General features: G+C 36.3%; 1 protein-coding gene across 6 annotated transcripts in view; it reads left to right on the top strand.

Moving 5' to 3' along the window:
- UBR2 (ubiquitin protein ligase E3 component n-recognin 2) overlaps window positions 1-23428 on the top strand; it is a 60907-nt gene that overhangs the window by 10738 nt on the left and 26741 nt on the right. For 3 of the 6 annotated variants that reach the window (XR_012628257.1, XM_074863620.1, XM_074863624.1), the window contains exons 5-19: window positions 2388-2515; window positions 3531-3669; window positions 5328-5390; window positions 6613-6733; window positions 9322-9429; window positions 12069-12157; window positions 12996-13094; window positions 15410-15573; window positions 15663-15762; window positions 16712-16840; window positions 17601-17784; window positions 18829-18890; window positions 19688-19798; window positions 21641-21706; window positions 23008-23130. Coding sequence is in view for 5 of the 6 variants with exons in the window: in XM_074863620.1 (XP_074719721.1) it covers window positions 2388-2515; window positions 3531-3669; window positions 5328-5390; window positions 6613-6733; window positions 9322-9429; window positions 12069-12157; window positions 12996-13094; window positions 15410-15573; window positions 15663-15762; window positions 16712-16840; window positions 17601-17784; window positions 18829-18890; window positions 19688-19798; window positions 21641-21706; window positions 23008-23130 (1686 nt within the window). In the remaining variant the exon portion in view is untranslated. Of the gene's footprint in view, window positions 1-2387; window positions 2516-3530; window positions 3670-5327; window positions 5391-6612; window positions 6734-9321; window positions 9430-12068; window positions 12158-12822; window positions 12922-12995; window positions 13095-15409; window positions 15574-15662; window positions 15763-16711; window positions 16841-17600; window positions 17785-18828; window positions 18891-19687; window positions 19799-21640; window positions 21707-23007; window positions 23131-23428 lie in introns of all 6 variants that reach the window. The other 3 variants (XM_074863621.1, XM_074863622.1, XM_074863623.1) reach the window with 3 other exon arrangements.

Below are 23428 nucleotides of genomic sequence, written 5' to 3'. Positions count from 1 at the left end.
GCAAAGTAAAGTGCACAGGTTTTTAAAATCAAAATAACTCGCTGTTACAGGAAAGCCATAATGGAGATATAAGAGAGAGATTTATAAAAGCTTGTTTGGTATGGAGAAGGTAAATAGAGAACGTATCTTCACAATTTCTGATAGCATAACAACTTGGACATATTAAATGCAAAAAGATGTGCTACTTCTTGCAGTATGAATTCAAGCTGTTAGACTTACTGTTACAAAACACCATTGTTAAAAATTTATATATGTTCAAAAGGACATGTAACGTGTTTGTGGAGGGAAGGATTGATCAATGGCCATTTAAAATTGCAGATATCGTCTTTGGTGTGGGAAGTAATAGTGTCTTAAGTTACTGGAGACCAGAGGAACATTCTGTCCTGTCCTTATACTCTTCCCTTAGTATCTGTTATTACATCTCAGGAATGAAAATGGCTAGTTGGGCTTCTGGTGTAGCCACTCGTGTCTGTTCTTAGGTAATATAATTTCTGTGAGGTTTTTTTGAAGGGAAAATGTAAGGCAAAGTTTTGTAGAAATTTTGCTGATCTGATGGTTTAAGTGAAGCAACTATAACTGTATTTGCAGTGATAGCAGTGCTGCATGGACTCAGCACTTGATCTACATGCCAGTTTACATTAGTTGGCAGCCTTAGAAAACTCTTGTTCTGAAGTCTTCTTCGGTGGTCTGCTACTTCTGTCCAAAGATACTCAAAACAGTGAGTGTGACTGACAAAAATTAGGGTACTCCGCAGGCTTTGTGTTTCTTCACTGTGAGTGATGAGGGTTGCGATCTCTTATGTTATGCAATGTTGTGTTCAAGGTAGATGAAGGATAATTTGTTGGGTATTGTTGGAGCCTGTTTTGTGCCTTGGCCAGGTGCATGTCTTTGTTGAAAGTGCTGGGAATGGAGACAGTGCTGCTTCTTAAGGTTTGTCTTTGCTTTTGGTGATTGAAAGTTCTCCATAACCTAGATAAGTTTTAAATGAAGCAAAAAAAGAGAAATGGCAGTTATTAACATTCCTGTAAAGCTTCCAAATATTCCCAATGAATCTTGGAGAGGGGGATGGATAAACTTTACTAGTACAGGTGAATTGCTGACTGTAAAGGACCTTCTGGAGATAATGCAGACTTAAATTCTGAAAGGATTGTTGTGGCCTTTTTTATACAACATGAACTGTAGTAAAACACAGAATTTGGTATTAGGTAATCCTAAACCAGAAATTGGGCTGCTGTTAAATATTTTAATTGGCTAACAATTACACATACTTCAAAATATCAAATGATCGAGTCAGTGACCCAATGCATAGTATATGTTCAGGTGACCTGCAGGTCATGCAGTGTTCCCTTTCCAGCTTTGTAGAAGAGGGACTAGTTGTTCTGAACATCAAAAATTTGAAATAGTAGAAAAATCCTTTCAGAGAAGAGGTTTTTAATGTTTTCTATTCACACACAAATCCCTTGAAATGGATTATTGGAAGGAAATGGCAGTGGTACCTGTACTACCTTATTCAGAGTTAGCAGTGGTTCACATTTGCTGCTCCAAAAAGTAGTCCTTTTGGCTTTGCAGACTGAGGCAACATTCCTCTTACTCCCCCTACTCATTTCAGTTCCCCAACGTGCAGTAGCAGCCATTCTGTTCTGGCAGAGAAGGGAGAACGAGCTGCTGCAGATTTCAAATGCAGGGCACCCTGGAGAGTGCAGAATGGGCACAAGTGGGTGCATGGCCCACATACAAAAGGGGAACAGCTGTCTGTGAACAAGTCTGAGATGTGGGCAGATCATTATGAAATACTTATAAATAATTAAAGGCTTAATTTTAACTATACCGCAGCATATAAGAGACGTGCATCATAAATCTTTATTCCAGTGCCCTGGATATTGTATAAACTTGGATGAATAAGACTTCTGCCTCTAAATGCATGCTACATATAAAACAAGGCGAGAAATGCGTAAGTTGTTTGTATTCTGCAGTCTACTAATATTGGTAAATGGAACAGAAGATAGTCATTTCAAATTACGTTTTTGAAGGCATCACAGGAAAAGCAGTTTTTAATACAGCTGAGGTTAAAAGTTCTGAAGAAGAACTATCTTAGAAGGTGTGCAGAAGTGGGAACAATGAAAGTGAAAATGGAGAAGTGTGTGAAAATTCAAGTGGATGATCAGAGGCAAGTTAACAGGTTAGATTACTGCTTGGTGATTGTCAGTGAAGAACTGGAAAAAGAAAACAGGATGATTATTGACTCTATTCCTTTCAAATGTAAAGTCATTTAAAGAAAGACATCATTAAAGATGCTTACATCATCTTTGACGAAGAGGTGCAAATTTGACAATTTCTGCTTTGAATATAATTTAATTTCTCGATTGCTATTTATATTTATTTTCCAGGATCCTCTTGTGCACTTACCAGAAGATATGGTAGTAAGAGCTTATAATATTTTTGCCATCACATTTAAATATGCGGTAGATATATTAACATGGGAAAAGGAAAATGAATTGCCTGGCCTAGAAATGATGTAAGTATGGTGTTTTTCTTCTGCCTTTTCAAGGCTTGCAGATATTTAGAACGGAAAATGCAAATTCTGATTTTAAGTATCTTTTCTGCCTTTCCTGAAATTGTCAGCAACATTTTGAGGACAATGGGCTAAAATAATTTTCATAGATTTGTTTTTCTCATATTTTTTACTTTTGTGATTATACAGTCCATTTCTCTCCATAGCGATGATAAACTATGTGTTTGTGATACTTCCTTTTCAATATTAAGACATCGAAGGTATTAGTAAAACACAATACCCTAAAAAAAGTGGCAGGTTAATTTCTTATTGTTAAAGTTGCTGAAGTTCTGATGGATCACCAAAAGTACAAAATACTTTTGCCACTTACTACAAATTTTGAAGCATTACAGAATGTTTAAGTGTGTTGTAGCATCATAGTTATCATGGATTCATTTGTGACATCTTGTATCATCGTTGTGTTGTGTGGGTAAAAATGCTGTGTAAATAAATGATGGGAATCTAAAGACTGCACTGACTCTGTGTAAGCTTAGTAAGTTGTGATTTTGAAGATTGTGGAGTTTGGGCTTTTTAAGACAACTGCCAAGTTTTTGTTGTCTAATAGACCTATATGCAATATTGGGGAAACAGGTGTGTCAAAATAATGCCAAGATGGGTGAAACCTCTAAGAAGCTATGGGAATGTATTGAGCACAGCTGCACTGGAAGGAAATGTGTTTTCCTTAGTAGGAAACTTATCAATTCATAATCAACAGATGTTCAAAAATACTACTCAGACTAAGTATTGTCTTAAGATTTTGCTCATTTTGGACTTAGTTCTGCAGGAAAGATGCACATTCCTATAGAAGTTAGGGGTGGTCAGTCCTTTCCAAATAAATCGTTGAGATATGTTGATGTATAGCAAAGGAAGCCCAGGCTTGGGTTGTCTTCTTGGTGGAAAACCTTGTTAAATTAGAAGTTGATTTTTTTTTTTAAATTACATTATTCTGAATTACATAAATTCAATCTTTGCTTTGAAGTGAGAAGAGTGACACTTACTACTGCATGCTGTTTAATGATGAAGTCCATACCTATGAACAAGTTATTTATACTCTTCAGAAGGCTGTCAACTGCACACAGAAGGAAGCTATTGGTTTTGCAACAACAGTAGATAGAGATGTAAGTAAATTAATTGCTAGAGCTTTTAATTATATTTACCCTAATGTTTATTTTCTATGACTACATTTACTTTGGTTTGTTTTCCCAAAGAGTGTGGTTAATGTGCTTGAGCCCTGTGTGTCAGGTCACCCTGAAATGTCTTAACTTGTTGGCCAGTCCAAACCAGACCTAATATTGAATATATGGTTCAGTATAACTGTATTCCAGTAAGTCTTGTGCATGTAGATAGCAGGGTGTCTCTCACTCCCCTGTCAAGGACAGGCAGTACCTTTAGCTCATCCCTTACTGTACACCAGGGAGTTGACATTTGAAAAAGCCCCTATATGTGCTCCAAGCATGGGAAGTGCTTCTCAGGGTAATACCAGTCAGCTGTGAGGGATAAAATCCATAATTGACCACTTCTGTTGCAGTGCTCATGGAACTATTTGTGTTTTTTCTTAATTTAATATTCTTTTTTGTAATTGTCAGTTGATAATGGCAGGAAGCAATAAAGCATTTCATACAACGTTTAGAAAGAACAATGACTTCAGAATCACTACATGCTGAATATAATTTTAACTAATATGTCAGTCTGAGAAGCACTGTCATCTGTGTTTGTATTCTGGCTTTTTTTTTAAAAAGTGTGCATTTTTTTAAGGAAGGGGCACTTTCTTGTTATTTGTGCCATGAGCCTGTAAACAGTTGCTGTGAAAATGAGTGTCCTTTTATATTGTTTTGTTGGCTCGTGCCTTTTTTTGGAGAGTGATGTGGGGAGAAAGTCTCTTCCGAAACGGCAATGAGAGTGTCATTTTGGGTTGTTAAAGTACTTCAGGAAGGGCAGTGGAAAAGGAAATATAACCACTTTATATTACTTACCACTGAACTGGATTTTGGTTTTGTATTATCCCTACTCTATTTTTGTGATATCAGTAACCAAAAGATTCCTGTCTGATCCCTTAAATGTGCTGATTTGAGTATGTGCTGTGTGTTGTAGGACACACTTTGGAGATTTTTCCCTACTGTTGATCCCTGTCCTACTTATAAATACATACATGAATGCATATGTGCATGTGTATATGTATGTAAAAGAAATGAGAAGGTTGTGCCTGAAACAATGATTAGGCATCAGACTAGATCTAAAATCTCAGTAAGCTATTCTGTCTATAATACACTAAATTGAATTGGCTATCTATTTTAGTGCATATATTGACAGAATAGAAAGACTGGAACCTTCCAGTTTTGAAATAAACCAAGTGCTTTAATTGAATGTTTTAGAAGACCAATTAGCTTTAATATCTATTTTTTAAAAGGCATTGAAATGCCTGAAATATATTTAAATTCTACCAAAATTAATGATTGATGCATTAATACTAAAGGTAAGTTTTCAGTTTTCTAAATAAAAAGTGTAATGGTTACATCTTAAAAACAATATTGTACACAGATTATTTATTACAACAGGTAACTGCATATATGATATTTTATTTTATTTTAAAAAGTACAGGGTGCATTTTGGAAATCCAAATATGTAACTATATACAGTACTTAAAAATGAAAATGGCATAAAAGAGTGGTTAACATGCATCTGAAACTTACTATATCTCTTATACTACTGTAAAACGCAGCATTTGAACTTCTTGTTTAGAAGCTAGTGGTGATGTTACTTCTTTACAAATTTAAAGGGACGTAGGTCTGTTCGATATGGAGACTTTCAGTACTGCGATCAAGCAAAATCAGTAATAGTGGTAAGTAATATCTACTTATTTGCTTCATCTTAAGTAAAAAGAGGCTTTGCTACACAGTTTTGTGATACTGTTACTGTAATGACTATATTTTGATAATATAAAATGTTGGAGGTACTATTTACAATACTCATCGTAGAGGTATCAAAATACAGGTTTATGCACAGTTTTTGTTTCTTCTACTATGGTCTACCCTGCACCCAAAAGAATTTCCTAAAAAGAGGTTCCTAGACAACATTTCCCTTCATAAAACAGAGTTCGATTAGGAACTTCAAATGTAATCTTTTAGAATTGTGTGTCAGTCCAGATCAGAAGTTAAGCTATTTCAGTTTTTCTTGCAGTATGGAGTTGTTTGTGTCTTTCACAGCCACAGCTGTGGAAATTCTTACTGATTGAATCCAAGTGTGAAACTACAAATACACTTTCATTTTGTGTGTGTGCATATGTGTATGTATATTCATAATATCTGTATATTACAAGGTTCTTCCATGTAAGAACGTGGGAATAATATTTTCTATTTAATTTTTCTTTATCTGCTGCAATGCAGTACTTAATCACATGAAATAAATAGTTCATGAATAATACTGATACAACTGAAAAACAAATACCACAGGTACGGTTACTGGCCTTAAACTATTTAAGGTATTTTGAAAACATGAACATGTCTTTAAAGATAAAGTTGTGCAATATTTTTAGCTTGCCACCTATGCAGTCAAAGAACAAATGGCTTTTATGTGTAATGTCTAACTTAAGGTTTTTAACAGAGATGAGGGGAAGTACTTTCTGTCTTGTTTTAACTCTGTGTGTATTTAATTTTTATTTTTGAAAATAGTCCGTGAACAATCAGTTTCTTTCCTTGGTGGGCTGCTCTGTGACCTGCATGTCATATTGTGAGGAAGAAACGTTCATGGGTGTCTTAGGTTGTGTGTGGGACTGCTTATCAGTAAAATGCAGCAAATCAGCTTGTACATTGATAAGAGGCCAAGAGTGGCAAATGGCCTAAACATGTTGATATTGCATAATAAGGTCCTTCAAATATTAGTAGGGTAAACAAAATTCAGACTTTGTTGGTTTTGTTTCTTCCTATGTAGGTGTTAGTAGCTAGAATACGTACTGATAATATAAATTATTTCAATTAATCATAGGAATGTTGTGTTTCTGTGCAGAAATATGTGCTAGTCATCACTTAAATATGCGTTACCTCCTTTTCCCTTTTCTTTTTAAGAGAAATACCAGTCGTCAGACAAAGCCATTGAAAGTACAAGTTATGCATTCATCTATTGTTGCCCATCAGAGCTTTGGTCTGAAGCTTCTAACTTGGCTTGGCAGTGTTATTGGATATTCAGGTGGGCAAACTTGAACTTTTTTGAGATAAGTTACAGAATATTTGTGAGGCAAGTTGAATTCCTGAAGCAATTTTGTCTCCTTATTTCAGATAGGTAATATATAAGGCAAAGCTATTAATAACTTGTCAGACGTCATTCTGTTTTCTCTTATTGGAGTGCTCTTCTGAGTTTTAACTTCCATATGAAAGTGCTACCAGTCTTACTTAGTCTTTTCGGATACTGTTTTCTGTGTAGCTGCTGTTGAACAGAAGCTGAGAATCGCTGTCAGATGCTGTATGCCAACAAGCTATTTTTCAGTCCCTAGTTCTTTTTAAATGCATGCAGTAAGCTGAAAATAACCTGTCTGATTAGATAAAACAAAATTATACAGAGGTAATTTGATGAATGATGATGAAAGTGATTGCTTCAGATATTTTGCTAAGTAGAGCAACAAAAAAAACACAAGGATGTGTGGAGGTTTTTGGGTTAGGATAGAAGCCAACGAAGTATTAATCAGATGTTTAGAAAGAGGTTTCTTCAAAGGGGTCAAGATGCACAGTATCATTTTTATGGGAAGGCTCTGTGTTTGTTTTGATGTGGTTCTTCCTTTGTCCTGATGAATCATAAGGTTGTGAAGGTGTCGAGTATGAGGGGAAATAAAAGGAAAATGTATTGAACTGTTGATAGATAGAAATGTACATACAGCCCCAATGCACTTTGCTCTGTGCGTCTGTAAATGTTAGTAAGGATTATTAGCAAAGCACACTCAGCTGTATTATTGCATATATGTTCTGTGTAGGTACAAGATTTCTTCAGAGATTGAGTGTTTTAATAGACTGATAGTTGAAAAACTGGCCAAGATTTCAGCCATAGGATCTCTCTATCATGTTATATTTTTTGAAAGATTAGTTTATGTTTGTATAAGTTAATTTTTAAAGGTATGTAAATCGAACTTTTGAAAAGTTATGATAGCAGTTTGTGCAACTATTTGCCAGTGCTGCTAGCAAATAATGGGTGTTAATAGAAAGGAGAGACATGAAGATATTTAATTTTGGAGATAAATTTTCCCTTCAGTGTAACGTGTAGGCACGCATTGTCTTTCTCATTTTCTTTAAACCCAGTTTTGTGCCATGTCATTTGTGCCAGGTGCCACAGTCACTGATTTTCAAGGCATAAATAACAGTTGCAAAAAAGTAACTTGAATATGTTAATGCAGTATCAAAGTACAGATGAAAGCATTAAATTTATGGCTTGTGTGTGGTGTTTCTGAAATTCTGCAGAGTTCGCTTCATTAAATGCAGTGTCCTTTATGATTCAGAAGGGCAAAAATAATATTTGATGGTAAGCATTATGCATACGTTTTGACTGTGACCTATGTGCTCAACTACTTGAAATGCCTTACGCACCTTGGGATGCAGTCTTGCAGTGTACTCTAGAGTCTGGTTTTGTAAAATGCACTTTAGAAAAAATTGGTTTCCCTTAGCTTTTTAACAAACTCACCTAAACGGCCTGTTACAGTTCATCTGTAACACGGGGTGATAGAATTGCACTGCTTAGGTGGTTACACTTAAATGTCCCTGACCAAACGGTGATCGGCAGGTGGAGGGGTCTTCTGCTGTGCCACAAAGTTATGTTGAATGATTGCTGTGAAATGGGTGTCAAACTCTTGTCAGTGATTAAAGGGAAAAACCTTACTATGGAACTTTGCCACAAGCTTGACTACCACATCCTTTCTAGCAAATGCCAGTTCTTCAGGAATAAGCATCTGTTTGCCATTTGTTGAACAATGCAGTGGTTTGCATTAATTTGTTACCCTTCATAACAGTAGTTGTATTCAAACTCTGCAAGGCAAATAAAAAACCCCAAACTGCTGTAGGGGTTCACAGACTGTATAGAACTGCACTGTGCAGCACATGGTGTGGTATACATGGCACTAAGCCATTGCCAGCTCTACCTAAGAAGCTGAGCTGGCTAAGCGACAAGCAGAAATAAGGGCTACTGTGTATAAGTCATATAGTCGCGTTAGTGGATATGCATCACCTGCAGTGCAGGGCTAGGTTGAGCATTGTTAATATGAGCATGTCTGTGTTTGTGTTCTGTTGCAGATGCAGGCTTGTCTGCAAGCATATAACTTACATGTTCATATAGTAACAATTATTACTGCTTTCCATTAGAAAAAAATATGTAGAGAAGCTTTAAAATAATAGCAGCTAGTAAAAGTAAACAAAAACCTCATATATGAGTGTATGATTTGTTTCATATATGAATTATATTCTCCTTGATAGGACTCTAAACAGGAGAAATATAACCTAGAAATTTAGCCTGCTGTGTAATTATTTCTTACATTAGTAAGCCAGCAGCATGTTAAGAAAGCATATTTTTATTTGGTAACTTTGAAATAAATCATTATGTTTGGCAATTTTCACAAGGTTCCTAATGTTCCATAAGGTTAGTGTGAAACTTGCAAGGTATAAAATATTTGTGTTTCTATTGGCAAAAGATGGGCAGTTGTATTCAGTTCTCAAGGAATAGAGGGCCCTATGGCTTCTACTGTGTCTTATGAAAATTCCAGTATGTGAAAATAATTCATATCATTTATCTTCATTAAGATGGCCTTCGTCGAATATTGTGTCAGGTTGGTTTACAGGAGGGGCCAGATGGTGAAAATTCTTCTCTTGTGGATAAGCTGATGTTGTATGATTCTAAACTGTGGAAAGGTGAGTTTTCTCAAACTTTTGGAAAATACTAAAGAATGCTATGCATAAAAGTTTTCCCTTTATCGTATCTGGTAATGTTTGATCACTTTACTGTGGTGTATTATAGATACAATTGCCTGATTTGTTATAGTCTGTCCCTTCACGAGGCACTCCAAATATACTGAAGACAAGAACATGAGGAGACCATTTGAAGATGGGACTGATTTTTAGATCTAATTTTTCCATGTAGTCTGAAATTAAAGCTGATTTGAATATGCAAATGACAGTGATAGTTAAAGGAAACTGAGTAAACATTAGTGATTTGAGGTTTGTTTGCTTTACAGAATCTGTATCATGTCTACCAAAATGACTTTTTTTGAGGAATAGGGTAGAGGTTTTCTGCTTTGACTTGTGTTTGTGTTCATGAGGTATTAAGTGTTCTGAGAACATTCAGTGAAAACTACTGTTCTGTTATTTCAGAGCCATTAAAATTCTAAAAGCCTGATTGATATAATGGGATTGGCTAGAAAGTTGTAATTCTGAGGAAGTGGAGGTAGTTAATTTTTTTCCTTCATGGATTCTGTGTCTGATTTCATATCCTGAAAGGTCAAGTAAGGCCAGGTGTAAGAAAGAGAAGCACGAAGAGAAGGCAGAGAATCACAGAGTCATCTAGGTTGGAAAAGACCTTGAAGATCATCTAGTCCAACCTTTAACCTAGCATTGGCAGTTTCCAACTACACCATATCCCTCAGCGCTATGTCAACTTTACTCTTAAACACCTCCAGGGATGGGGACTCCACCACTGCCCTGGGCAGCCCATTCCAACGCCTAACAACCTGTTCTGTAAAGAAATGCTTCCTAATATCCAGTCTAAACCTTCCCTGGCACAACTTGAGGCCAGTACCTCTTGTCCTATCCTTGTTACTTGGTTAAAGAGACTCATCCCCAGCTCTCTGCAACCTCCTTTCAGGTAGTTGTAGAGGGCGATGAGGTCTCCCCTCAGCCTCCTCTTCTCCAGACTAAACAACCCCAGTTCCCTCAGCCGCTCCCCATCAGATCTGTGCTCCAGACCCTTCACCAGCTTCATTGCCCTTCTTTGGACACGCTTGAGTCATTCAATGTCCTTTTTGTAGTGAGGGACCCAAAACTGAACACAGTAATCGAGGTGCGGCCTCACCAGTGCCGAGTCCAGGGGTAAGATCACTTCCCTGTCCCTGCTGGCCACGCTATTTCTGATGCAAGCCAGGATGTCATTGGCCTTCTTGGCTACCTGGGCACACTGCTGGCTCGTGTTCATCCGGCTGTCAGTCAGCACCCCCAGGTCCCTCTCTGACTGGCAGCTCTCCAGCCACTCCTCCCCAAGCCTGTAGCGCTGCTGGGGGTGGTTGTGGCCCAAGTGCAGCACCCGGCATTTGGCCTTATTGAAACTCCTACAGTTGGCCTTAGCCCATCGCTCCAGCCTGTCCAGGTCTCTCTGCAGAGCCTCCCTACCCTCGAGCAGATCAACACTCCCACCCAACTTGGTGTCATCTGCAAATTTACTGAGGGTGCACTCGATCCCCTCATCTAGATCATCAATAAAGATGTTAAACACGAGTGGAATGATGCTATATATATGTTAAGTATCTTTATTTAAACAGGAATATAGTATTTTGAAGGTTGCTACCCTCCCCCTAGTAACTTTTTTGTTGTTCTTCAGTTTGGAGGTACAGAAATCCTAGAGAGTAGTAACATCTTTTTGTGGTCTGTCTTGGGAACTTCTTGTGTAAGCCAAAACGGCTTTTACTGTAACACTTGGAGCATTAATAAATAAGAAATAAGGTGGAAGGTGGATGTGGTATGGAGAAAATGATTCTTTTAGATTTTGTTTATCTAATACCTTTATCTTGTGTAAATGAATTCCTGGCAGTCAGTTGTTTTTTTTTTAACCACAAATGTCATGATCTGAAAGGTAGTGCTTTTGTGGACCATTATAACATTTTTATTATGTGTTTTGTTAGGATAATGTCTTTCATGTAAGCAAGGAGTAACTTTTGCATTTCTGTTTCAACATCAATATTTCTCTACTTTTTCATGTATTCTGTAGTTACTCTGCATTAAGGAAATAGTGTAATGGCTTTTGACTTAAAAGTGACCTACAGAAAGGAATGGTACATATGTGCATGGGTTTCCAAGCTACATACAGTCAGTTCTTGCTTACATTGATGTTTTCGGGGATGCTGCTCAGACAGACTAGAAATTCAGAGAGATCTAAGCTGATTTTTTTTTTGCAGAGTTGTTCACAACTAGCAAAATTTGTTGCAGTTCCCAGGACTTCTTATAATAGTGTGTTCTTTTTTCCCTGGGCCATCCAAATCCTCTGTTTACCCTGAAGAGGAATAGAGTTCCATTATTGTTTGCCTGACTTGCCTTATATTTGAAGGTTTATGTTCCCATTCAACAACTCAGTGTTATCTTATACAGGAGTAGTAAGTAATGCCACTTGAATTTTGTTTTATGTATTCTTCTTGGTCGTTTGCTACCACCTGACAGACTTAATCGAAGCAGCTTCTGCTCTGAAATGCACACTTACCTCATTCTGTAAAAATTTACTTTTCTGTATGTTTCCATAATATGTTGACAGAAAATAGTGACATGCAATATTTCATTTTTCTTAACAGGAGCTAGAAATGTGTACCACCAGTTATTCATGAGCAGTCTCCTAATGGATTTGAAATACAAGAAACTTTTTGCTATCCGCTTTGCAAGAGTAAGTATTTTTCTTACAAAGAGCCAGTAAATGCTTAAATTGTCTAGCAAAGAGAGTTTAGCTAGCATACATTGCTTCAAATAAACTGTTACCCAGAATTTTTTTCTTTTTTTGAAAGTGAAAAGTTGAAATGAAATGCTGACTACCTTATTTCTGTCTTCAAAATATTAGTTATAACGGCATCTCATCTCCTGGGAAGAAAATGGGCTTTCCAGGCTCCTCAGAACTAAAGCAGTTCAGATGTTTTTGTCTTCACCGTCAATTATGTAGGCTATCACTTAAGAGCTAATCGCTTCTCATTGTTGAGGTGTAAGCTGTAACAGCACTACTCAGAAATAGTGCTGAAATTCAGTTATGCTGATTAGTATTTCTGCAGTAACTAGTATTTGTAAGGTCTAAATCAGCACTGCAAAATTCTGCTCACTGTGCTGAACACAAATAACTTTTTTGAGTAGAAAATAAAATATTAGCCTTTGTTGTGAAAATGAGAGTAGGTCTCACATGTGAGCAGATTAAGTTGTCATGTTCTCTGTACAAAATATGTATATAATAATCTGTAAGAGCTACTCTTCCCTTTATCATGGCATTAAAGTTCCCAGAGCAGACATTTAAATTAAAACATCAGGTCAGTATGGATTAGAGGTGAATTTCCCCTTGTTGTTTAGAATTACCGGCAGTTGCAGAGAGATTATATGGAGGATGATCACGAACGGGCAGTATCGGTGGCTGCTCTGTCTGTCCAACTCTTCACTGTACCTACTCTGGTGAGTAGTGCCTGTCTTTCTTTTAAAAACTGATAGTTGGCACTCCTTGCCTTTTTTTGCCTCCTTCTTAATAGAACTATGAGCGATTGCAGAGTGATTTTATGAAAGATGACCACGACAGAGAGTTCTCAATTGCTGACCTCTCGATACAGATATTCACAGTGCCTTCTCTTGTAAGTACTAAAAGACCAAAAAAGGAAATCTTTATTTGTTAAAAGCCACTCAAGGTTCTTGAATCAAGACTGCAGATTTCTTTAATGTTACTATGGAAATGCGGTGCACTGCTGCTGCACAGCAGTCAGACTGTTTACATACATTGCTGTGGGTTTAGAGCAATCAGCATTGCAAACTTTGAGTGTGACTTCCCAGAGTGGGATGGGTATTTTTGGTTTTTCTTTTTCCATTTTTCTTTTACTTTTTTTAGAAAGGTGCTTAAATGTTTATTTAGACACACACACACAACATTTAAATTCCTCATCCTACTTAGCCACAGTTAGTGTTTGTAGAAATAAACTTTATGGTTTGCATATCACAGTTTCAGAGCATACCATTCTGGTGCAATTTTACAAATGATCCACTTTATGTTAATTTTACAATCACATGTGCAAGCAAGAATTGTCTCATGATATTCCTTACTTCTGTTGGTACTTCTAGGCTTAGACGATGCCTTCTTTCATGTTTCCATTTAATTTTTGTTATAGTGCTTCAGGCCCTGTTACTCCTTCCAGCTCAGTAACTCTGCTGGTCTTTTACCAGCTTATGCTTGTTTGGGAAGCATTTTTTTTTTTTTTTTTCCCAGTCTCCAAATAAGTCTGTCTTTGCTTTTATTACGTACTAGACAAATTAAACTTTGGAGCTGTACTGGAAATGAGTGTCTGATTTTCATAGCCAGAATTGTTTAAAAAATGAATGCTTCTGAATCCTTCCAAATTGAATCAGCTTGATTGAGCTCTAAAATTCAATAGTATCATGGCAGTTATGATACTGAGCGAAGTTGTTTTTCAGTTTCCTAGGGGTAGATGTTATTCATGGGAATTCAACAGGACCTCAGGATTTTGTTTCCGTGGTTCAGGGCAATATTGTGTTACGTCTTTTAATTTTGATGCTGTCAATAAGAATGTTGTGAATGTTCAGACTTAACCAACTAGTATTACTCAAATGATTATGGTATTATTTCTTCCTTTGACAGATGGGGTGGCAGAATATGTGTATTAATACTTTTTTTTAAAGGAATTTAAAACACTTTGCTAGAGGAGAATAATTGCAGTGTCCCTTCTACGTATTTTCTATTTCAAAAGCATGCAAAAAAAATAAAGCAAATTGGTTTTGTCTGTTTTGTAGAAGGGTAGAATAGACTGACATGACAGTAATGATGATAAGTTCCTACCATGTGAATTAAGAATTAATTTTTATATATTTACAGCCATTCATTCTTAATGAATAAGTTGAACAATGTAAAATTTTCAAACTGATCTTAGTAATTTAAGAGCTGTCAAGTAACAGGATTTTTGGTTTGGGGAAGGATGGGTGGTTGTGTTGGTGGTGATTTTTTTGGGGGAAAATGTTAACCATGAGATACCCCCTCCCCATGACCTACAGTAGCATTTTAGAAACTGTATTTTGGAGTAATCATTAGCAGCTGTAGAACCCAGAAGCTCTAGTCAACGACCACAGTGTTGTTGCAGTAGATCAGAGTGGTCAATCTTCCTGAATCTACCAGCCACATAATAAAATCCTTGTGAGATCCAAAAGCTGCAGGACTCAACCCATTTACCTTGGAGAACCAACAAAACCGGGGAGTTCTGGAAGCGCTCACAAGTAGGAGATGGCAGTAACTTCTTAGTGCCTCCTACTCTCTTGTGGGGTTTGTGGGGTTGGGTTGGGTTAGGTTGGGTATGGGAGATGTTCTTCATCAGACTTTATGATGCCTGTTGTTTTGTTTCCTACAACACATGGATATATGCAGTAGCCCTTGAGGGGAATTGTAAGTCATTTCACATAATTTCCGTGTGGAAATTGCACTATACAGTTCTTTAGCAGTTCAGAAGATGCTCTGTTCACCACAGTGCTTGACAGTTTGTAAACAGAGAACAGAAGAGCCGTCACTCCCCTAAAGGGCTCATACTTAAATTATATGAGAGGAGACAACACATGCTTAAAGGGAGGTACAAGTTAATTATAGGACACATAATAACAGATGTCTTGTGTCATAATTATATAGGCTAGCAGGATTCTAACCATAGTCAAATTTCTGTACAGAAGGGATCTGAGGAAAGAGATCTAGTTTATGATAATTTCTGGCTAGATTACTTTTTTTTTCTTCTGTGAATGTTTGGAAGATTGGCTTTCAGTACGTTCTTCTGTTTTAATTATTGATGTACCTATTTTGGATAAAAATTCATGTATTTTATAAACTTCATGGTGCAGTGTGAAACTCTTGTTAGCTGTGTCTGTTAATTACAGCAAATTTCAATATACTTTGGCATAGGCTCGAATGCTAATAACAGAAGAAAATCTCATGACCACTATCATCAAAACTTTTATGGACCACCTAAGGCACCGTGACATCCAAGGCAGGTTTCAGTTTGAACGTTACACTGCTCTGCAGGCTTTCAAATTCAGACGTGTTCAGAGCCTTATTGTGGATCTCAAGTAAGTATATTAACTATGTGCTGCTTTGATCAATTGAGGAGGAAGAAAATAAAATAAAATAAACACTTGCATCTTTCTAATGTACCCAGGTATGTGTTGATCAGTAAGCCAACTGAGTGGTCAGATGACTTGAGACACAAGTTCCTAGAGGGTTTTGATGCCTTCTTAGAGTTACTCAAATGTATGCAGGTATGTAAATCTGAATTACAAAATTTTGCAAAATTAAAACAAGAAGTTAGCTATCATAATATAAAAATGGAAGAAATTTAATGTAATCTCCATTTATATAACTTCAGTGTAGTATAACTTTTGGAGTCATCATGTTTTCCTGAAACATAACCTCTCACCTAACTTTTTTCAATTTAGGTTGTTGTAGAGAACAATAAAAAGGAAGAGTGGTTCAAAAAGAAAAATGCCATTTTGGGCATATTTTGCAGTTGTAGAGGTGGATGAGACAATTAATTGTGTGAGTGAAATCTGGTCCATCTTAATAAACTTTCCTTCATAGTGAGAGCTTCAGTTACTACTTCAGTGTCAGCAGAGTTGTATTGAGGAATATATAGTTCCTGACATACAAATAGACCTCTTCACTGTGTTTTTTTTTTTTTCCCCAGCCTTTTCATGTGCTATGTTACCTTAAGAGGGGTATTTTAAAAGCAGTGCAACTTTTACAAGGGCAAATTTACTGTATGATCAGTAAGGTATAAGTCAGAATCACTCCCATTTTTCAGTACTTCAGTAGCATACCTTTCTCACTACTTAGCTTTTATTAGTCTGTTTATGATAGTCTCTTGAATATATTGTAATCCTCAGATCATGCTGGTTTTTTCTTCTTACGCCGGGAGCTGATTAGGTACTGTAGTACCCAGTCTTTAGTACTTAACTGCATTTAATAGCACATCCCTAGAAAATATATTCAAAACCCAGTGTCCCAGTATTCTCTTCCAATTCCTGTTTTACTTTCTTACTGTTGTTATTTTGGTGTGTATAATTCCTTTTCAGATGGTCCCAAGCTGCTTTTTCCCTTTTGTAGCAACAAAGTATTTGTAAGGACAGGTAACCTGTCTCTCACTTATGCAAACGTTGTCAACATATTTCAGTCATACATTGTTGAATTGCATAATTCTTTTTGTTCTAGGGTATGGATCCGATAACTCGTCAAGTAGGACAACACATAGAAATGGAACCAGAATGGGAAGCAGCATTTACACTGCAGATGAAATTAACGCTTGTTATTTCAATGATGCAAGACTGGTGTGCGTTAGATGTAAGTTCCTTCTGAATTGTTTTGCCATGTGAATATGTGAAGGGGGGAAAAACTCCAAACATTAATATGTGTAACAATTGAGCTAAACATATAACTGCACTATAGGCCAAGATCATCGTCTCTGAGCAAGTGGAAATCTTTTCTGTATTTAAACACATATTTTATGGCTTGAACCGTGTAAGAATGTGGTGAAGCCTCTTAAAAAATACTGCAGAGAGAGTTCTGTCACACCTGAAAGTTGTGATAATCACAACGCTATCAGGTTATGATTTTCAGAGAAGGGTGAATAGAGGAGTAGGCCCTGGATCTACCAAACTGATTATAAATGAGGGTTCTACTCCTTAAGTATTTCAGGGTTTTTTTTTCGGAAAAGTACAGAGCTTCAGCATGGTAAAATATGACTGTGTAACTAGTGATCCTAGAATATTTGAACATTCAAGCTGGCTTTAATCTGTCACTGTTAGTTAACATGCAGGTTTTGCTAGCCTAGCATGATAATTGCTCAGAAAGTTCCCATAATACCAGTTACAAAAAAAAAAAAAAATACTAGTGGGTGTTTTTCTAATCAGACATACGGGTTTGAGTTTCACGGTCTGTGCCCCCCTTAATTCATCTCCTTTTGTTGAATTCCTTATCTTAATTTTGCAGGACTGTTAATAAAGGTAAAAACCCCAAACCCATCAGACTTTTTCTGTGTTGACTGTATTATTTGCAGACCTCTTTTTTTCATCCTCTCTGTAAACTGTGATCTTTCTTTTAGGAAAAAGTGTTAATTGAAGCTTACAAGAAATGCCTGACTGTGTTGATGCAGTGTCATAGTGGTTTTACTGATGGAGAACAGCCTATTGTTCTCAGTATGTGTGGACATTCAGTTGAGACCATCAGATACTGTGTTTCTCAGGAAAAAGTTAGCATTCATCTCCCAGTTTCTCGTTTGCTTGCAGGTATGAACTAGTTTTAAAATATTTCAGGGAATGAAAAATGTTGTAGAAATGTGATTTGTATTTGTGTGTACATAAGGAACCACACTACAGTTGTTTAAAGCCTGAAGGATGCATTTTGGCCATTTTCTAGCTGTTTGATAGCCTCTAGGCAAAACATTCCCAAGCTTTGGAGAAGTTGTTATCGTTTCAGGCCTGGGGGAGATTGTCTCATGCCTCTGGATTTGTCAGTGGGGTGTGTTGTAGGCAGTTACTGATGCTTTTGTCACTTGAGTGATGCAAAAGAAATGCAACCAAATATGGACCTTAGTTGGCTGTTTTGAAATATGTTTAGTTGTCAGATTGAATAGAGTAATGAACATTCTATTAGAGAGCAGATTTATCAAACAGATGTGTCACCAGAAAATTAAGCTGTCTTTCTCTTTGATATTGTGCCTGTCTAGTTCAACAGTTGTGTTGAAAAAAGGTTGGTGAATTTTAATTTACAGAATCAGGAAGTTTTATGATAAAAATAAACTAATAGGTAATGAAGTGAAAAAGGTAATTCTTAGGTAAAATACTATGCAGCTCAGCATCAAATAACTGAATGTTTGAATCTTTAAGCAAAACCCTTAGTAGCTTTAAAACAAAGCAAACCAGAAAACCCTTACATATTTTGTAGGAGTCTCATAGTTCCTGAGGTATTTTTATAAAATCTTAAGGACTGATAGAAAGGATGAGGTATCTGTTGATAATTTGTCCTTATAGACCAAGGACTATTGGCTGTTGCTGAGTGGACATGACAGTCAAAGAAAGGCAAAATCTCATTTGTTCTGCAAGTTTTGTACAGATACAGTGGGAAAACGTCAATTCTAAAATGTCTGCTTTGTAATATGTCTCTTCAGGAAATAGCTGTGTAGTTCCAGGGTGATAAATCTGCAGACTTACTTGCAGCTGTGTCCAGAAAATGGTCAGATAGTACATTAGATCACCTTTTTGTCCTATTTGAATTAATATAAAATACTATGTGTAATATTATGTATGTATTTGTTTCATGTATTTATGTAGGCTTGCATGTTTTGCTGAGTAAAACTGAAGTGGCATATAAGTTTCCAGAGCTGCTACCCCTGGTATGTAATTAAATGTAGCATATTCATTAAATGTAATTAATGCTGAACGTGAAATTGGTCATGTAAGTGTAAGATATTATTAAATAAAATAAAGGCCCTTTTTGCTATGAATTCTTGTTTAGAGATACTATCTTTAGTAGATAAAATTACCTCTTAAAAGATCTAGATATTCATGACTGGAGCATAAGCTATCAGTATTGCTCTCTTAAACTTAAGACTCAGGTTTAAGGTTTGTATTTTGTTCTTCATGCATTACCTTCTTTTTGTAGTAGAAACTGTTTTTAGGAACTCCGGGTATGATCTGGTTTCTTCTCTTTGGCCTAGATTCTAATTTTCTTCCCTAGCTGTTTCCTGTTTCCTGCATGTTCTTACTGATATGCTGTTTCTTTTAGTGGGATGTTAAAAAGAATAAGATAAATTAAAAGAGGAGAAGATGTAACTGGGAGAAGAAATCTCGGTGTCTTTTGAAAGAAGTACTTAACCTTTGAATGAAAGAAAGCAGATGAGTTATTAAATTGGTAGTGTTAATGTTTTACAATATGAAACCTACTACTGTCTAAGAATAAGGTAAAGCTCTCGTGGAGTGCTTCTTTGGAGCAAAGAGAGAATATAAGGTTTGTTAACAACAATTGGATAGACTGTGAATAGGCTCATCAAACTTTGGTAATATGTGTGTTGGATTTGATTCTCCTTTGTATTGCCAAAATATTCGAAAGATCACAAATATCGTCCTTCTTCATTTCAGTCCCATTTTATTTTCCCCGTATATATCAAAATATTGCATTTTCTTAATGCAGAGTGAACTTAGCCCGCCCATGTTAATAGAACATCCTCTGCGATGCCTAGTCCTATGTGCCCAAGTGCATGCAGGGATGTGGAGAAGAAATGGGTTCTCTCTTGTTAATCAGGTAAGTACATAGTAGCTGTAGAATCGCTGTTTTCTGCTAACTCCCCTAAGATAATTTCAAACCTCAAAACCTCCCCTTTGTGTATTGATTTCAAATTTCACTTGTGTAAATCTTATGGAAGGCAACGTGAGGTAGGCATTTATATTGGTACTCACATCATTTGAATATTTGTGCTTTTAAACTGATCTTGGATTTCTTAGTCAGAAGTTGCTTTTTTGTTTCAGGACTACTACAGTGCTCAGTGAACTTAGTGCTCTATACGTAAAGAAGTTTTAGTATAATGCAGTTAATGACTCCTAGCATTTTTACTGTATACTGTTCAACAGCAGCATGAAGTGCAGAATTAATCTGTGCGTCTTCAGTAATGCATTCATCACCTTTACATAAAAGTGTCTCAAATTTAAAATACGCACCATTAAGATATTATTACTATTTATGTTTATGAAGTAATTGAAATCTAAAGAGCACACAAAGCATTACAACCAGTGTAGAACTGAGTGTTTCTTGGCTTTTCTCTCTCATACTACTTTCACACTTCTGGAGACTAGTTCCATCCATCTCTAAACTTATGTTCTCTCTGTTTGTACAAATTAGGTCTTGGGTGTTTCAAGCATAACAACTATAAAATGAGTACTGGAGTGTCAGTGCTGCCCACCAGGGTGATCGTCTAAAGTGATTTTCTCAGCAAGACATAGATTACAACAGAAATAGGATTTAGTACTGTGAGGTGTTAACTTGATTTATTTGCAAGAAACTTCTTTCCCTCCCACAAGCCCCCATCTTCACTAGATAATTGCAATGCATGTGTACTAGGAGACTGAATTAAGCTGCTCATATTATATTCTGACACTTCTTTCCTCTTAACCTAAAGGATCTTTATAAGGTAATGTCCTTTATTGTCATTATTAAAGGAAAAGGAGCTCTAGTTATGTACAGTTATAACAGCACCCATAAAAATCAAATTTGAAATTTCAGCATAGCTTTGGATGGAGAAATAAGTCTCTGTTAATTTCCCTGGTTGTCAGCATCTTGAAATTAAGAACCTGCTTTAGTTTAGGTAATAGGACTCCCACAGTCTGGAAGTCCTTTCTCTTTCCTTTGGCTATGGAGGGCTCATGTGTAGTCAGCTGCTTTTGGATATTTTCCCAGAAGATAGGATTGGGCATCTATATATATGGATTATTAGTGTGGGTAAGAGGGAAGGCTTGCCTAGGTCTCTTCTGTGTAATTCTGGTGAGAAATGGTGTGTCTCTAGAGGGAAGTTTAGCACGCTAAAGATTGTTCCCTGTCCGATGTAGCAAAGTGACAGCCCTCTTTATTCATCCTTAACTGGTAGAATCACCCTTTCCCACATTTCACTGCCATGCAGTGATTGCGGTGTTGCCGCTGCTTGGTGCGGTACTGTTGAGTTCACTCCCAGGATGGTTTGAGTTAAGTATGGTTCTATCACAATATTAACATTTTGCTGAAACTGGCAGTTCCTGAAAGATGGTATCTCAAATAATTGAAGAGCGATTCATGCAGCAAAGAACATTTCTCCAACTGCAAGTGATTTCTCTCCTGAGAATTTCAAACAGTTAATTGCTAAACAAGTAGATACATTAAAATGTAGCCCAAAGAGGTCCACAAGATTTTTCCTTCTGAGTGTATCTATGATCTAGACATTAGATCAATACAAGCTTGTTTTATGCTATATAAAAATGCTTTTTGCATACAAATACAATTTTTTCCAATCACAGATTCATTTTCTGTTTACTAATACTGTATAACAAAGTTTATTTTTCCAGAATGAAGATAAGTTTAGATGTTTGTTAATTATTGTGGTTTGGGGTTTTTTTTCAGATTTATTACTATCATAATGTGAAGTGCAGGAGGGAGATGTTTGACAAGGACATAGTAATGCTTCAGGTAACCACATGTACCAGTTCGCATGTTTATCAAGTATTTTCAGGATATGTGTGCATTTGTTTTTAGCTTCATCAGAACCTTTTAATGACAAGGAAAAAAGTCAATTTTTGTGGAAAGACTTCTATTTTTTTGTTGTATTTGTGTCTTTATGGGATAGTTTGTAAAGTAAATACTATGGTTGCCATCCTTGTTTTTTAAATATACTGTGGAAAGTGCAGAATTTTCTGTGTAAAGCGTATGTAATGTTACGTCTTCAAGTATGTAATATTTTAAGGGGTTGTTCTGTACATGTACGTGTTGCCTCTTCACCCTACTTTCAAAGTGGACATCTGAGACGCTGGATAGAAAGTGGAACCCCGTATAGTAGTTTTGTTTTGTTTCTTCAGAAGAGATGTTACAAATCTGGCAGTCTACTTAGCTCTGACAGAGAGATCTGATGCATTACTTCTACATTGAGGGTGATGAAAGCTAAAATTTGCAGCTTGGGGTGCGTAGTTCACTTGGACAATGAAATCTTTCTTCAGAAGTCCCTCCAATCTTACCTACAGTTAGTGATACCCAATATGATGCATATGTCCTGAGTTATTACTTCTGCTTTCTGACATACTTCCCTGAGGCTTAATCTGCCCCTAATTTTTAATGATTATCTGGAGCTGCCCATTTGGGTAGATATCCTTCAGTTTGTTGGAAATTATTCTGTCTTAAAGATGGTCCCATTAGCAATAGGAAACCAAAAACAAATATTTGTAATTGACTAATTTAGATAACGTTGTTTAATAAACAGAAAAAACTTTGGCCAGTAGTTTTCAGAGATGGGAGTAAATGTTTGTGGCTACATTGAAATATTAGTATTCTTTCCAGGAATGTTTGGGAGGTCTTGCTAAGGTCTTCAGCCTTTGTTTTGAGGATTGCAATTTGTTTTTAAAATCTATGTGCTATATACTGAGTGATATTACGCATTCTAAAAGTTGAGCCAGCAGGAACAGAATTGTAGAGACAAAACCAACCAACTAAAAGTCTTCCACTGAATTTTACTTAGAGTATTTGAGATAGAAGGAATAACCCTGAATATTTTAGACCTAAAAGGGCATCAGAAATTATTGATAAAGCATAGAATCCTGCTTGTCACTTGTGTTATTGGAATCCAAAGAGAGTAAACTTAAGTAATTAAATCTTCGTGCCCAGGATAGAGAGGGGAATGAATTCCATAAAGAATATACTGTGAACGTTGTATATAAATATACAAACATGCTGTAACATCCAATCTATTTTGTGTTTATAATAATTTTTTTCTTTAATAGACAGGTGTGTCTATGATGGATCCAAATCACTTCTTGATGATAATGCTGAGTCGCTTTGAACTTTATCAGATATTTAGTACTCCAGACTATGGCAAAAGATTTAGCACAGAAAATACTAACAAGGTATTTTATGTACTACTGCAATAGAAAATCTGCAATTTTGTTTTTGAAAGTGTATCAGATGCTGTTGTATGGAGATTGTGCAATTTCTTGATGAAAAAGCAAAACCTATCTGATTTTAATTTCGTTTGACCAGTTTGAAATATGCATAAATATTTTTACTTGTCAAACTTGTGAATGTCAAAAACTGATGCATAATTTTTTGCGTTGTGTGAGAAGTTTAAGACAGTTGTGATTGCATTTTAGCATAGCTTAATTTGGGAGTGCTAAGGGCGAAAACAGGCAGTATTTTAAAGCACTG

Source organism: Strix uralensis, chromosome 3 (assembly GCF_047716275.1).
Source record: "Strix uralensis isolate ZFMK-TIS-50842 chromosome 3, bStrUra1, whole genome shotgun sequence".
Lineage (NCBI taxonomy): Eukaryota > Metazoa > Chordata > Aves > Strigiformes > Strigidae > Strix > Strix uralensis.
Note: the sequence above shows the minus strand (reverse complement) of the source record. Positions and strands in the feature narration are given on the sequence as shown.